Below are 13,449 nucleotides of genomic sequence, written 5' to 3'. Positions count from 1 at the left end.
AACTGTTATAAATGCTCATCTATTCTACACCTCGCACCCATAATAATATTAAGACTTATGCTGATTTGGATTATACTGATACCTTGAAAATAAATGCCTCATCTATAGAGTGCCTCACTAACTGCTCAATCAACAAGGCAAAGGACATCCACAAATATCATAATGTACGAACAGAACTAAGCACAGATGTTGGGAAGGACATGAACAATAACCTACAGCAAAGATGCACTAGCAAGTAGATGTAAAAAAGTATAGGAAGAAGTTGCATACCTTGGCATCCCAGTCTTTATTAAGATAATATATACATGTAACACATCTTCCATCTCCATTTGGGTTATCAACATGGCGCACATATCCTGTTCCATTGCCTGGATAACAAGCCACCATAGCCTAGAGTCAAGGAAGCAAAAGTGATAATTACTTTTCCTGTGTTGGTGGAAAAGTCTATAATTTATCTGCATTGGCACCTACATAATCCATACATAAGCAACACAAAATTTAGATTAAAAATATTTTACCGCTATTTCTAATGAAGTTTTCTTTGTAGTTAAGAATAGCTTTTGAACACGAGCAGATGTCTACAACAAAGGCGTGAAACACACTGTGAGGAACACTGTTAAGGTATTGAAGGTGAGGCTGCCTCCATGTTGCTCAGACTTCCCTCCCTTGACTGAGATATAGGAGAAGAAAAACATCTTGTTTATAATTTAGTAGCACACGCTTCTTGTGGTAGAGGTACTAGTTCTCCAGACTCAAGTTCACAGCTATCCTTTTCATGTTTTTCTTTTCTTTTTCTTCCCTGTTTCCAATATAAAGAGTTCCTCTTCAAAAAGTAGTGTCAAATTTTATTGTAGGTGACTTGTTAGACAACACAATTAGCCCTTCATACTCAATCACTCCAAGTGCGTTCTTTGGCTTGCCTTCTGTACATAGGAGGTCTTTGAACCTTTGTTGGAACAAGTCTACATGTACAACAAAAACATATTTTACAGTCAAGTGAGAAACTGAAAATAGACACTGAACAGTAATATCCAATAACCTTAGAACATCAAACCGTTTTCAGTACAGTAGTACATTTAACTTCCTATGCTGCACTTATCCAAGCCAATTAAAAGACCCCGGTTTAGTTCGTTAGGACTCAGACACGCAGATGTGCATGTGTAAAGATCTGGCCATCTTGCTCACTCATGGTCTGATTAGCGTGATTAGCTGCCACTTCACGAGCATGGCCAGTTGTGAACAGCACATCTGCACATCTTTATACATTTCCTGGAAAAAGTAATCATTTCAGGCTTTTGAAAGAGATCAGAACAAAATTTTCCAAGCCAAGTTATTTCATGTATTATTCTTCATGTTATTTCACTGCCACAATACCCAAATGTCTACAGAGACAATGCAAGTTCTGCAAAAAGTCGTAACATGAATTTCAGAGAAACGCAAAAAAAAACAAACAAAAAAAGTGGGTTTCTACCAACAATCCAATATACTACAAACCTCAATGAATGTCTGTTGCCAAAAGTAAGTTTTAGCACAATCATTACAGTACAAATTTGGCCTGGTTAACTTAGAATTTGAAGTCAGACCCCCAGATGTTCAAATTCAGCCACACCACTCTTACATAAAATATCAAAAATAATTTTCCCGTTAGAATGTTAACTGTGAAAATGTAACACACCAGATTAAAATCATCTCAAATAAAATGTTTCAGTGCATTTTTTGCTTCTTTATACCGATAATTTTACTTTTTTTTTTCCCCTTTTAAAAAATTATAATAAGTGAAGCTTTCCAGTGTTTCTCATACTTGCAAGAAACTTCTTTGAGCAAGCTGAGAAATAGTTTAAAGTACTTGTGTTTCAATCAGGAAAATATCTGTATATGATATGGAAGTAGAATGTATTTTGCTATAGCAGTAAACCTCTATAATCTTTATTTCCAGATATACTCTAGTAAGGCAAGAAGCAATTTTTTACTAAATCCTTCTAGGATCTATGAGAACATGTTTTTTTCTAAAGAACAGCATAGTGGCTATAAATAACAGTAAAAAAAAAAAAAAGCCAAACTATTCACATGAAATGGAAATAACTACCCTGATTGGGCCTTGCACAAAAATTACTCAAAAGTATAAAATCGAAATATACTTGTAATTTTGAGATTAGGCATTTCAGCTTCCAAGCCCCTTTACTGTAATCATAGTGCAGTCATCATTACAGGTCTCCCATTATGTAAACATATTACATAGATCAAATAATGTGACCTAATATTTGGCAAATCTACTACTTATCAGTTTCGCAGGAAGATAAACCCACAAAAATCAAAACAGCGAATTAAAGATACCAAATAATGTAATAAGGGTTCTGTAATTTCCTTTCTTAGGGAGAAAAAGGGAAGAAAACAAAAGCGAAGCTGGCGTGGAAGAGGAAGATATTTGGTTTCCACTGTAAGCCAAACCTCTTGAAGAAAGGCCCATGTACCGCAGAGCCCGTGCCGGGCTCCCATGGCACGTATGCAGTGCAGAACACAGATCCTGAGCTTTGCTGGATCCAAGCCTGTACCAGCATTCCCAGTAACGTGAAAACTTAAATTTAGAAGTTCTGCTGTGAAGTATCATGAAAACGAAACCCTGACATTCACTGCTCCTCAGCACCCACATGAAGCTGCTGCTAACTCTCCTTCAGAACAAGGGAAAGATTGAGGCCAAGCAGCCACAGCAACTTCAGCTTTCACTGACATCACGAGTTAGACTCAGATATGAAAACATCTCCAGGCATGTAAGCGACCTCAATATCTGTCCGCGCGTTAAAAGACCCTACAGTTACAAGTTTAGGAAGCACTGTTCCCAGGTCACCCTACTCGACACCGTATTTTTTCCAAAGGGCACGATTGCCTGCCTTCTGTTTCTCAAGAAAGTTAATTTTGCAGCTAGTTGAGCATAAATTTGCATCCTGTTTTTCTCATCTCCTTTCCAAGCAAGGCACTGTTTTCTTCACTTAAGGGAAGTCCCCACCTGCACCCCCAACGCTGAGCTCTGCCCGGGAAAGCAAAAGAGGATCCTTTAACCTCAAACCTGCTGAAGGGAGAGGAGAAGCAGCTCGTGTCAGAAAGTTTGGGGCTACGTCAGCTGCTGTCAGCTTAACATCAAGATCAGCCACAAAGGTCGGTGTTAGAAACGTTTCGTGCCATTTGAGTCTAAAATACAGTCACTGGAAGGAAAAAAAAAAAAAGAAAAAAAAAAAAAAGACCATTTGTTTTTGACTTTGGAGCCTGAAACTTCTGCTATCGTGAACTGCAAGAGCGGAGAAGCAGTGTTGCCGCGATAAGTTAACTATATGTGTTTGTTATAACAGTAACAATGACTCAGCCTTTAGCCAGAAACTGGAAAGCAAAACACATTTGCACATCAGGCAGCGCAGCACAATATACACGGCGTTCTCCAGCTAGCGTGGCAACTGCCTTTCCCCAGTTGAACTGTGATAACAGAAGCTACAAGCTTAACAATTTGCAGGACATGAGAAACACACTGCTTTGGGGAATGATGCAAACTGAGCTTGTGTCAAACTGTCACGGACTGCAAGATTAGTCACGTTTCTGCTCTGTGGGAAAGCACAGAAAAGTTACCCATGTAAATAATGACATATTTTTTTAAAACCATTTTACAATACACATAAGCGTGCAAATATGTATGTCAGGCAGGGAGAAAATTTTGGTTTTGTGGCCTTTTTTAAAAAAGACTTTATTAATGGCAGCCAAAAGAAACAGGCATCTGAGACCAGAATGTCCAAAATTCCTTAACATTTCAGACTACGAACAATAGAGTTGTTAGCTCTCCGAAACAAAGCTACCTGTCTCATCCGTTCTCCCATAAAAATAATTAGCAAATTTAACTTAAGACATTACTTCCATTTTTATAATTGACAAGGTCTCCCCTTTTGTGCTTCTCAGGCATTGCAGCTTTTAATCGTTCAGCAATCCTAACTTCAGCGCAGAATGTGTTTAAGTCACACACTGGATTTGTTCACCCTCTGCAAAACACTTCCAGTGTTAACCTTCTTTAATCCAGCAGCAGCACTCCCTCTGCCCGAGCACTCATGCCTAGCACATGAGCGCTGTCCTAAGATACCCTCTGGAATTCATGAGTAATTGAAAAAGTATGAAAGCGCCCTAGCTGCTCTGCAATCAGCACAACTTGGGTCTGTCAAACGAAATTAATCACACACTTAAGCAGCTGCTGATCGCTCATTCACACACGTTCTGCTTCCAACTGTTCAGCTCTGGAAAATTAACTTTAGGTTTTTACCCCAAACAAGCAACACGAAGTTGCTGTTACTAGCAGAATTAATTGAAACCACAGATTATTTTTTTTTGCAAAGCATCTTCATCCTTACTGTGTCAACCCTTATTGTAATTAGGGATTAAATGAAGGTAACAGAGGGAATAACCCCACAGTCCATACAGTTTTTGTTCACTACATGAAGAGGCATCAATCAGCTAAGACACTCGAGCTGGCAGGCACAGCACATCAATTCAGCAGAGCTGTGATGAAAAAATGAAAGAAATATGAGGCTGAGTTCAAGGGGAAGCAGTCTCAACCACCTTCACAGAGAAGAATGAGAGCCTAACCCATAAAATAAAGAAGGAAGAGCTGCAGGTAAACAAAATGAAGCTTTTTCTCTCTCCTCTCCCATTCCTCTCACAGCTGGACACTGACAAGTTTAGATACTTGCTATTCCTTCCTTCTATTAAGGAACAGTATCAAATTCTTAGGAAAAGGAGGAAAATACCATTTACATGACGACATAAACCTCTTCCAGGAAAACAAACAAACAAATAACAACAACAACAAAATAACCCACAATAAAATGGAGAGAGGATGTCTGTTATGTCACATTAATTTATTAATATAAAATAACTTTATTGTTTAGCTCAGATTAAAGAAAGCTGCATCAGTCAAGGAGATGTCACTTTTGCTGTTTGCTGGAGGAACTGCAAATCCCAGTGAGCAAAACAAGATGTCTAAATGCAAGACCGATGACTTCCTAGCAAAATTTATCAGACGCTCTCACAAAGACTTCGCTGGAAATCCTTGGCGTGGGTAATTTGACAGATTATTCGAAGAAAAAAACCAAAACACCACTGGAATGAAGAACCAAAGTAAAGAATAAAACATCTGACTTGTCTCTTTGCGGTCGATCTAATGCATCTCTAGTTCAAGTACATGTTCATCCTGGACAAACAGCAGTCCCAAAGAAAGACATTTCAGTTTGAGCACTGGTCAGTCTGAGATTTTTCACAAGGTGTTCAAAATAACAACTGACTGAAAGAAAAAAGACTGCATTGGTACTACCTGGTGTTAGCACAGTCAAGATTACTGTTTTAGCATGCTAGTGTGGTACAAATTGGCTTGAATTCATGTGTCTTCTACTGCAGGTTCTTCACAATCAGACACGGAAGCTTTCAAAAAAGACAATTATCAACTGGAGAGAAACTCCTACCAGTTCTACCCAAAACAGAGGAAGTCAAAAGTGGTAAAGTAAACTCTTTGGGTCACAGCTAATCCAAGTATTTCAATACTGACTTTCATCCGAATAAGACTTTATGCTGATATACTCCATGTATAGCATGTACTCCTGGCAAGCAAGGCCGGGGCACCAGGCATTTACAGAAGTCAGAACTGTGAAACTAGAAAAGCCGGAGAGAAATATCAACATTGGCAATGATTCCCTCAGTAAAGATCTACACCTTTCAATCACTGTCAGCCGAAGAACCTGAAAGAAGAAAGCAACCTTACTTGTTACGGGCTTAAAAAATAAATAATGGTGGTTCATATATCCACAAGTGAGAATGGGAATCTCTAAGTTTGAGTTAGAAACTAACAAAAACAGGAGACTCGCCCACTGCAGCAGCTCTGAAGCCCTCACTGCCTAAACCACCAGCTATCTGGATGCTACTCTGGCAAGCGCAGAGCAAGCTGCTCTTCTAGGAAAAACCAGCTGAGGGTAAGGATGAGAAGCAGGGGTCACCCCAGGCCACAGGGATGGCTCTCGGGTGGCTGCAGAAGGCGGCGGCGGCAGCAGTTTTATCAGGAAAGCAGGCTCGGAAAAGCTGCCAGCCCTCCAGCTGGCACACCGAAGGCAAACCGAACGGAGAACAAAGTTGAAAAACAAACTCAGATAGGTGGGGAGAGAGGGAAAACAAGAGCTGAAATAGCTTCTTGCTCTATAAATAGAGTCGAGCACACAGCTATGTGGGAGGTTTATATTTTCCATGAACTTCCAGGCAGTCCAGAAAGTAATGGCAAGCCGACCTGTCTCACCCTTCCCCAGGCCTCTTTCGGTGCAACGCCCACTGCAAGCTTTCTAAGCGCTCTGACAGAAGCAAGCTTGTAAGTAACTTTGGCACAGCAGCTAAGTGATTTTACCACTTCACTTCTTTCTCGCTTTCTAGTCATATTACAAAGACACATGAGGAATCATATGATTTCTCAGCTCAGAGAAAGCTTTGTCCGGTTAGCAGTGTGTCTCTTCAGCCGCAGACTCCTCAGTTTCTCCTCAAGTTAACTCAAAAACATCCACTTCACCCATCCTAGAAATGTTCATGCTGCTTAACTGGCCATGTTCAACCCCCCATCTACTCTGAATTTACACCAAACGCCTTCAATGTAACCAAGATGCTGCTCAGCAAACAGGCTCAGGCATCCTTTGGGGTAGCTTCATGAAGGTCAGTGGTACCCCCTCTTCACCATTCAATTCAAATCACACAAAGCTGATTTCCAAACATCATCCCTTTCATTCATGCCTGTATACAGGCTCTAAGAAACTTTCATTGGCTCTTAAACTGATGAATAAATTTCCATACAAATTTGTATAACTCAGCATTTTTTCCAAACGGCACAGGAAGAACCGATGCTGCTGAAGTCTGATATTCAGGAGCCGACTGTGAACATGGGATGAGCTCCCATTTTAACAAATAAATCTAAAATGAATAATAATAAAAAAGCATACCTAGAAAAGAGAAGCTCCCTTAAAAGAATCAAGCAGGGGACATTAACCTGGGGGAGATCTTGAAGGTGCTTGGAAGCTTGGACAGAGAGCACTTGGATGGAGCCCTGAGGAAAGCAGGGCAATCAGAGAAACATATCTCCAAAGGCGAACCGATAAGCGACTGAAACCCACGTTATAGACAGAAATAACAGGAAGACCTAAAATACGCTTCCTACCTCCCAGACAAGAATTGTAATGTTTTACAGCCGCCAACTAGTCCACTCCTTCACTGAGATAACAGCATTTAAACATTAACAAGGTTCTCTCTGCTCTCGCACACCTGAGCTCGTAAAGTTACTAGTCTCAGATCTCCAAATGCAAAGAGAAGAGATCACCAAGCCAGCTTACAAGCTTCAGGGGAAAAAATACAGATGGTATCTTCCTTAATAGTTAACACGCTGGCATTTTCCAGGCTGCTAGCCAAGTTAGGTAAGAGTTGCCTTTTCTCCAAGTTATGCCAGTTTAACCAAAAGGCGTTGCTTTAAAACCAAATCAGTGAAATGAATGCAAATACCCCTGCAGTCCTTCAATTTGATTAAGATCTGGCTTCCATTAGCTTAATCTAACTCCTTATTGGAAAAATAAAACTGGGTTCAAATCTAATTAAGAAAGTCTACTAATAATTGTGCATTGACTTAAACAGGATTTTAAAAAAATAAAATAAAAATGTTTATCTAATGCAACTCTGAACATAAACAATGTCTTCAAGCTTAAAATGCCCATATCCCCTTAAATAAAATAATACATCTGAGTTGTTATTTACTGATGTGCTTCAAAACACTAGTAGTTTCCTTGATGTTCACCATACACATTTTGAGTTTTAATACTGGTCTACTACAAACTTAAAATTCAACAACCTAGAACAGACAAAGAAAAACTAATTGAAGCTTCCCAAAGAAGGTAGACGAAAATTGCTGTCACCAAGGGCAGAATGTTCTCTTTAACATCCTAGGCTCAAACACAACACTCTACTTTGCAGCTGAGAAAGGTGTTTAAAGCATACTCTGAATGGTAGTAGCCTGAATCTCTTTACAATATGGTTAAATAAGTTGACCAACAGAGTTCAGATTCAAACAGCTGGTGAAAAATGTAAAATGTGTTTCTTCAGTTGGCTGGCCTCCATGGATAACTCCCCATTCTCTCCAAGAGAAGCAGACTAGTGAGTCAGTGTTTTGGCGCTATGTAAAAATTTGACAGAGAAGTAAGTCAATCAACACAAATGTTAAGAGTCTGCTTTTAATTTAACATCATAATTGCTTTGAAAAGAATAATACCATCCAAAAAAAAAGAGAAAGAAACTTTTGAAACCACTTTTTTTTCCAAGAAGAGGCAGAACGTTCTGCTCTTGCATGACTCCAGTCAACTTAATTCATCACTAACCATTCAGAAAAAGTGCAGGAAAGCAGCATCTTTATGAACTAAAAATAACACAACACTAAAACCAATTATGATAGTGCACTAAAATAGAAAGAGGTTGTCTCATTCAGCTACATCACTTAAAATATATTCTTGCAGAGTTTTGTGCAGACCAGATTTTCAGATCTAACCACATGACACCAGCAGACACACTGATGACTTCATGTCTTACTTGAAACTATCAATTTGTTTCCACTTTAAGGAGAAAAATAACCATGGAACAGGAACTCGGCTTGTATGAAAGATTTCTTTATATATGTTGATGAAAAATGATTTAAAAAATTTTTTTCAGTGACACTTGCAAGGAGCCATACAGTATTCAGCAACACCCACAGCATCCCAACTTGACAAAGTACCCTAAAGCATTCACTTCTACCTTGAAGAGTTCTGACTTATTCTTATAAATTATTTATTAAAAGCAAACAAACAAACAAAATAGCTATGCAGTGAAATGCTAATAGACAAAGTGCTGCTTTAATTCGTATTAACCTTCAGTAGAAGCCTTACTGAGGTTTACAGCCAAATAACAACAAACAGCCCGTAGCATGCTCTCAAACCACCTACAATTGAAACCCAAGAAATGCTGACTCTGTCCATACTGGTTTTTATGGGCTTTCACACACAAACTGTCTTTACCCAAGCTCTTCTTTACAGTCCCAGCACCACAGTGTAAGAGGGCCTCTCTCACAACTGGTATAAACAACACTTAGGGTTTTTTTGGTTTTAACCAGATGACCCAGCGTATGCAGCTCAAACACAAGCAGGCATCACACAGACCCATTTGTGCTCAACTCCTACTAGTGCCAGTGGAGAGTCTTGAGAAATAGGCATGGCCAAACAGAATTAAAGGCTGATACAAACGCCACGAGCAGGACTTCTGATGTTGACACACAAGTCATTATTTCAGCTTCAAGAAGCACTCTGCGGTAGTAAACCCAGCCCTGACTACCTGAGAGATGATTTCCCCATGAGAAATCAAAACAAAAGGTAGAAACACACCGGCCACAGACACCAAGACACGCAACTTGTTTTTCAGTGCCAGTTTCGGACATGGAGCCAAATGCCGTGAAGCCACCCCAGGCCTCATGTTCATTCATGGCGTTTGCTTGCTGCCCTACCACCAAGTCCACGCAAGCGTGTGCTGCGACGAGAAAGTTAGGCAGGCACAATGCAACTCCCGGACAAGACTGTCTCAGGAATGTGATTTATTTGCTTTACGAGTACGTGTCCGTGTGCACGAGAAAGATCTGAATGTACCAAGCACCGACTCCAGGCAGCCAGAAAAACTTGAGAGAATTGCCTGCCCTGGCCTGGGTGATACAAAAGCCCCACCATTTCCTTAAACGCCAATTCAGCTGACTCTACAGTAAATTTAAGTTCACAGCAACAATAACATCTCTACTTTAGGAACTGGTGCTGCTTGGACAGGATTTCCCAGTCCCCCTGAAAGTCACCTCCCCAGCCGCCACAACCACTTCTGCCCCAAGAGAGCAAACAAGCAGCGTGGTGGAAAAACACATCACCCTCGTGCCTTGGGAGAAACAAAACGTGTTGTATTGCCCACTATCCATTGATTAGAAGGAACCCATCTGGCTTGTTCTTTGTCCATTTATAGATAGCACTGTGAAACTGCTAGGAAAAAAAAAATCCATTAAAAAAAAAAAAAGACAACTTTCCTCCTTCCCGCTATAATGATAATGAAAATAATATTTTATATCATCATCAGAGTTATTTGTCCTCCCTGAAAGGCAAGAAGACTCCTCCACAGATCTGTCTGTAAACAACAGCTAAAAAAACCCCTGCTGATTCTGTCAAGGTTCCTGTCAATCACCATTGCTCTGACTGGATCTCCACAAGCACCGTGGGCAGAAGCAGGGTGCTAACCTCAAACTCAGACTGCATTTTCCACTCTCATGCTCAGAAGGCAGCCGAACTGAAACTCTACATGAATGGCAATGTAAGAAGTAAAGCTATGGTGCACAAAACCCAAACCTGACAGGAACAACAAAAAGCCTCCCTAAAACAAGTTATCCCTCAGATTTTTTTCCCCTTTTTCAAGGCATTCAGAAGAATCCAGAACCAGAACCCCTCTCCCTTTCTGCCCCACATTACCATACAAAATGTTAGAAAAGCTAACACCTGGCTGAGTTAGCACATAGCCAATGCTTACTTTATGCTCCTTAAAAGCGCTGTATTTACTAAAAAAGGGGAAAAACATTGTTCCAGGTTGCACCCAGAAATTATAGATTCAAGACAGAACACACACCTCTATCCTTTCAATATGTGTGCTTCTGCAGAAAAGTTTTCGTGTATGTCTCCAAAAATCCTACGAGTGATAATAAACTTTTTGGTTAACCAAGTGAGAATTATGGTTTTACAATATCCTGTACTTGCTGGGGAAAGATTACAGGGACTAGCAGTAATAGCCTAGATAGAGGTATCACGTCAGCCCACCAGAACTGATCTGTAAGATGTATTTATGCAACCTAAACGCTAGATCTGCAAAACACAAGTTTTATTTTTCAAAGCCTCTTCCCAACTTTAAGTTGTAACCAAGAAAAGAAACTAAAGCTGTATTTAAGAATATAAATCTGGAAACATCTTGAAATAAATCCCAAACCCCCCATCATCTTAAGCAACAGCAGTGGAAATTACTGCTGTAAAGGTGCACAATGAAGCAAAAAGATGAAGAAAGAGCTACCAGAAGTAACAGCAGCACTGCCACAAGCATTACCAGAAGGGTGAAAATAATGCTGAGTACCACAGGAGCTAAGGAACAAGTGAAACAACAATCAGTTCTGCAGAATACTGGACTCCAGATTTCTATACAAGAAACAAATTTCCTGTCCAAGTCAGCAGGCAACCAACACAGATTTCGGGGTTGGAAGAAGTGAACCTTTCAGCCACAGAGCATATTTGACAAGGAAATTTCTCCATCATTACTGAAAACGAGCAACAGCTCTTTAAAAACGTGCACCTATTATTTTGCACCACTGGTGATTAGTAGTTTCTGAGTAGGAGAAAACACTTCAGGAAATCTCCTGCAGACAGCCAGGTCATTTACTAACTTTGGTAACATGTAGCGATGGCCCCATATTTTTATAACAACGGTAATACAGCTCCCAGAACGTCACTTTGCATCCTCTACAGGTCTTTGTTTGATCCAGGGTATACAACCAAAGAAGAGCAAAAGCAATTTTGAAACTAGAGCATGACGGAAGGGAAAGACGAGGAGGAGAAGGAGGAGCGGGGCAAGAACTCGTGGAACGCGGTGGCGCTTGCCAAACATGCGCTGAGATAACGAAGGGGAGCAACTTCCAAAGCACGGGGTTTAATTGTGACTGCCCTGCTACTAACCCCATGAAATCGAGTTGCCACTAACCACTGAGATACCCCAGAAAGCCTCAGCTGTCATTGCTTCGCTGTGTCCCCCAGCCCCTTAATCAATGGCACTACAACTCATCTTGGATGCTGGAGGTTACTATTAACATACAGAAATGCGAATGAAAAAAGGAAAAAGAAAAAAAGGCACCACACACACAGCAAGTCGCTGTCATGCTCATACCCACCCCCTGCATGCAGAAGGCTGTTCACATAACCTGTCTCCCAGATAAAATGTTCGCACAGAGTGGCCTTGCAGAAAGCTAACTAGAAACAAGAAAAATCAATTCAAGTGGCAGGTGCTGTAACAGCAGATAACTGCAGTGTTCCTAACAAACCTCTTCCATTAGTTGTAGCTGAAGCTGACTTGCTTCATGTTCTAAATAATTAATTAGCTCTTGCTGGAGGCTGGGTACACACAGAACTGCTGTATGTAAAGACTGAACTAACACTGAATTACAAATTCTTCAGGGAAGCCGTCGCTTTTGTAGGGCAAAATAAGCAAAATTGGATTCAGGCCTATAGGCAGTAACACATAAAATGGTTTTTAGAAACCAGTTAGCATGGCTAAAACTAAATTCTCAAGTAGGAAAACAGAGCTTGGGATGCCATGTGAAAATGACACAGCCCAGGGTGCTGACCAGGAGCCAGCAGCAGCCATGGCAGCGGGGAAGGGCAGCATTGTATTTTGTTCCCAGAACCAGCAAGCAGTGCTACGCAGTTACCAGAAAGACTGCTAAAAGTTGCTCCAGAAAACAAGGATTTTCTTCCTCTGTAAAGACAACCTCAATTTAGGGTTCCAACGCCAAGATAACCCTTTCCTGGAAATCGAGGAGACTGGAGGGTGGGGAAGGAAGTATCGGATTTTTTCAAGGGGGAAAATCTCCCAGGGACTGCATCTTCCTATCACCGGCCAATTCTGTTCCCCGCTGAGTCCCTGAAGAATTCCATCACTTCCTCTGGAAAGCTGTACCCAAACTGAGAAAAAAATGTGCTTCGGATTTTTCACTCCCTCAAAGGCTATTTTTTCCTCTGGCGTTTTTACCATGCAGCTATTACTAATTGAACTGGAGGAGCTGAAGCCTTAATGCCGAGGAAGGGCCGTGTGTTTCTAGCATTGTCTTGCCGTGGGTGTATCTTCCAAGTAGCAGGATGTGTGTTCAGAAAGAGAAAAAGACACAGCAAAAAGTAAAACCCAGAAACAGCACATCTGCAACATTCCTGTGGAGATGGGATAAGATTAAGCTGAAAATAAAGCCAGTTGATGGTATCTTCATCTACACTTCTTGACCTGCAGAAGTGCATTTATTTCCCGGGTTTGCAAGGCTCCCTTATAAAATTATAGCTCTAGATGGGTAAAAAATAACAATAAAACCATCTTAACTCGTTAATACCGACATAACTTACAATGCAATTTGGGCCTAGCCTTTGGCTCATGAGAAATTACCACTCCTGTTTTCTGTTTTCTCCGAGGAAAATGACAAAGTCAGGACTCCAGTCTAGGAACTCCTGTGTTGTTCTTGAGCCGGTGCCAAGCGTTAGGAGGCCTCGGGGAGTCACTACTTGTCATTTTCCCCAAGCTATAATGGAGATTTACTCAAGGCATTAGCTTTAA

General features: G+C 40.7%; 1 protein-coding gene across 1 annotated transcript in view; it reads right to left on the bottom strand.

Annotated features, from left to right (window-relative positions):
• EGLN1 (egl-9 family hypoxia inducible factor 1) overlaps positions 1-13,449 on the bottom strand; it is a 34,035-nt gene that overhangs the window by 7,756 nt on the left and 12,830 nt on the right. The window contains exon 2 of the mRNA XM_068676791.1: positions 271-390. Coding sequence (XP_068532892.1) covers positions 271-390 — 120 coding nt within the window. The remainder of the gene's footprint in view (positions 1-270; positions 391-13,449) is intronic.

Source organism: Anas acuta, chromosome 3 (assembly GCF_963932015.1).
Source record: "Anas acuta chromosome 3, bAnaAcu1.1, whole genome shotgun sequence".
NCBI classification, from domain to species: domain Eukaryota; kingdom Metazoa; phylum Chordata; class Aves; order Anseriformes; family Anatidae; genus Anas; species Anas acuta.
This window is presented reverse-complemented; position numbering and strand designations above follow the sequence as displayed.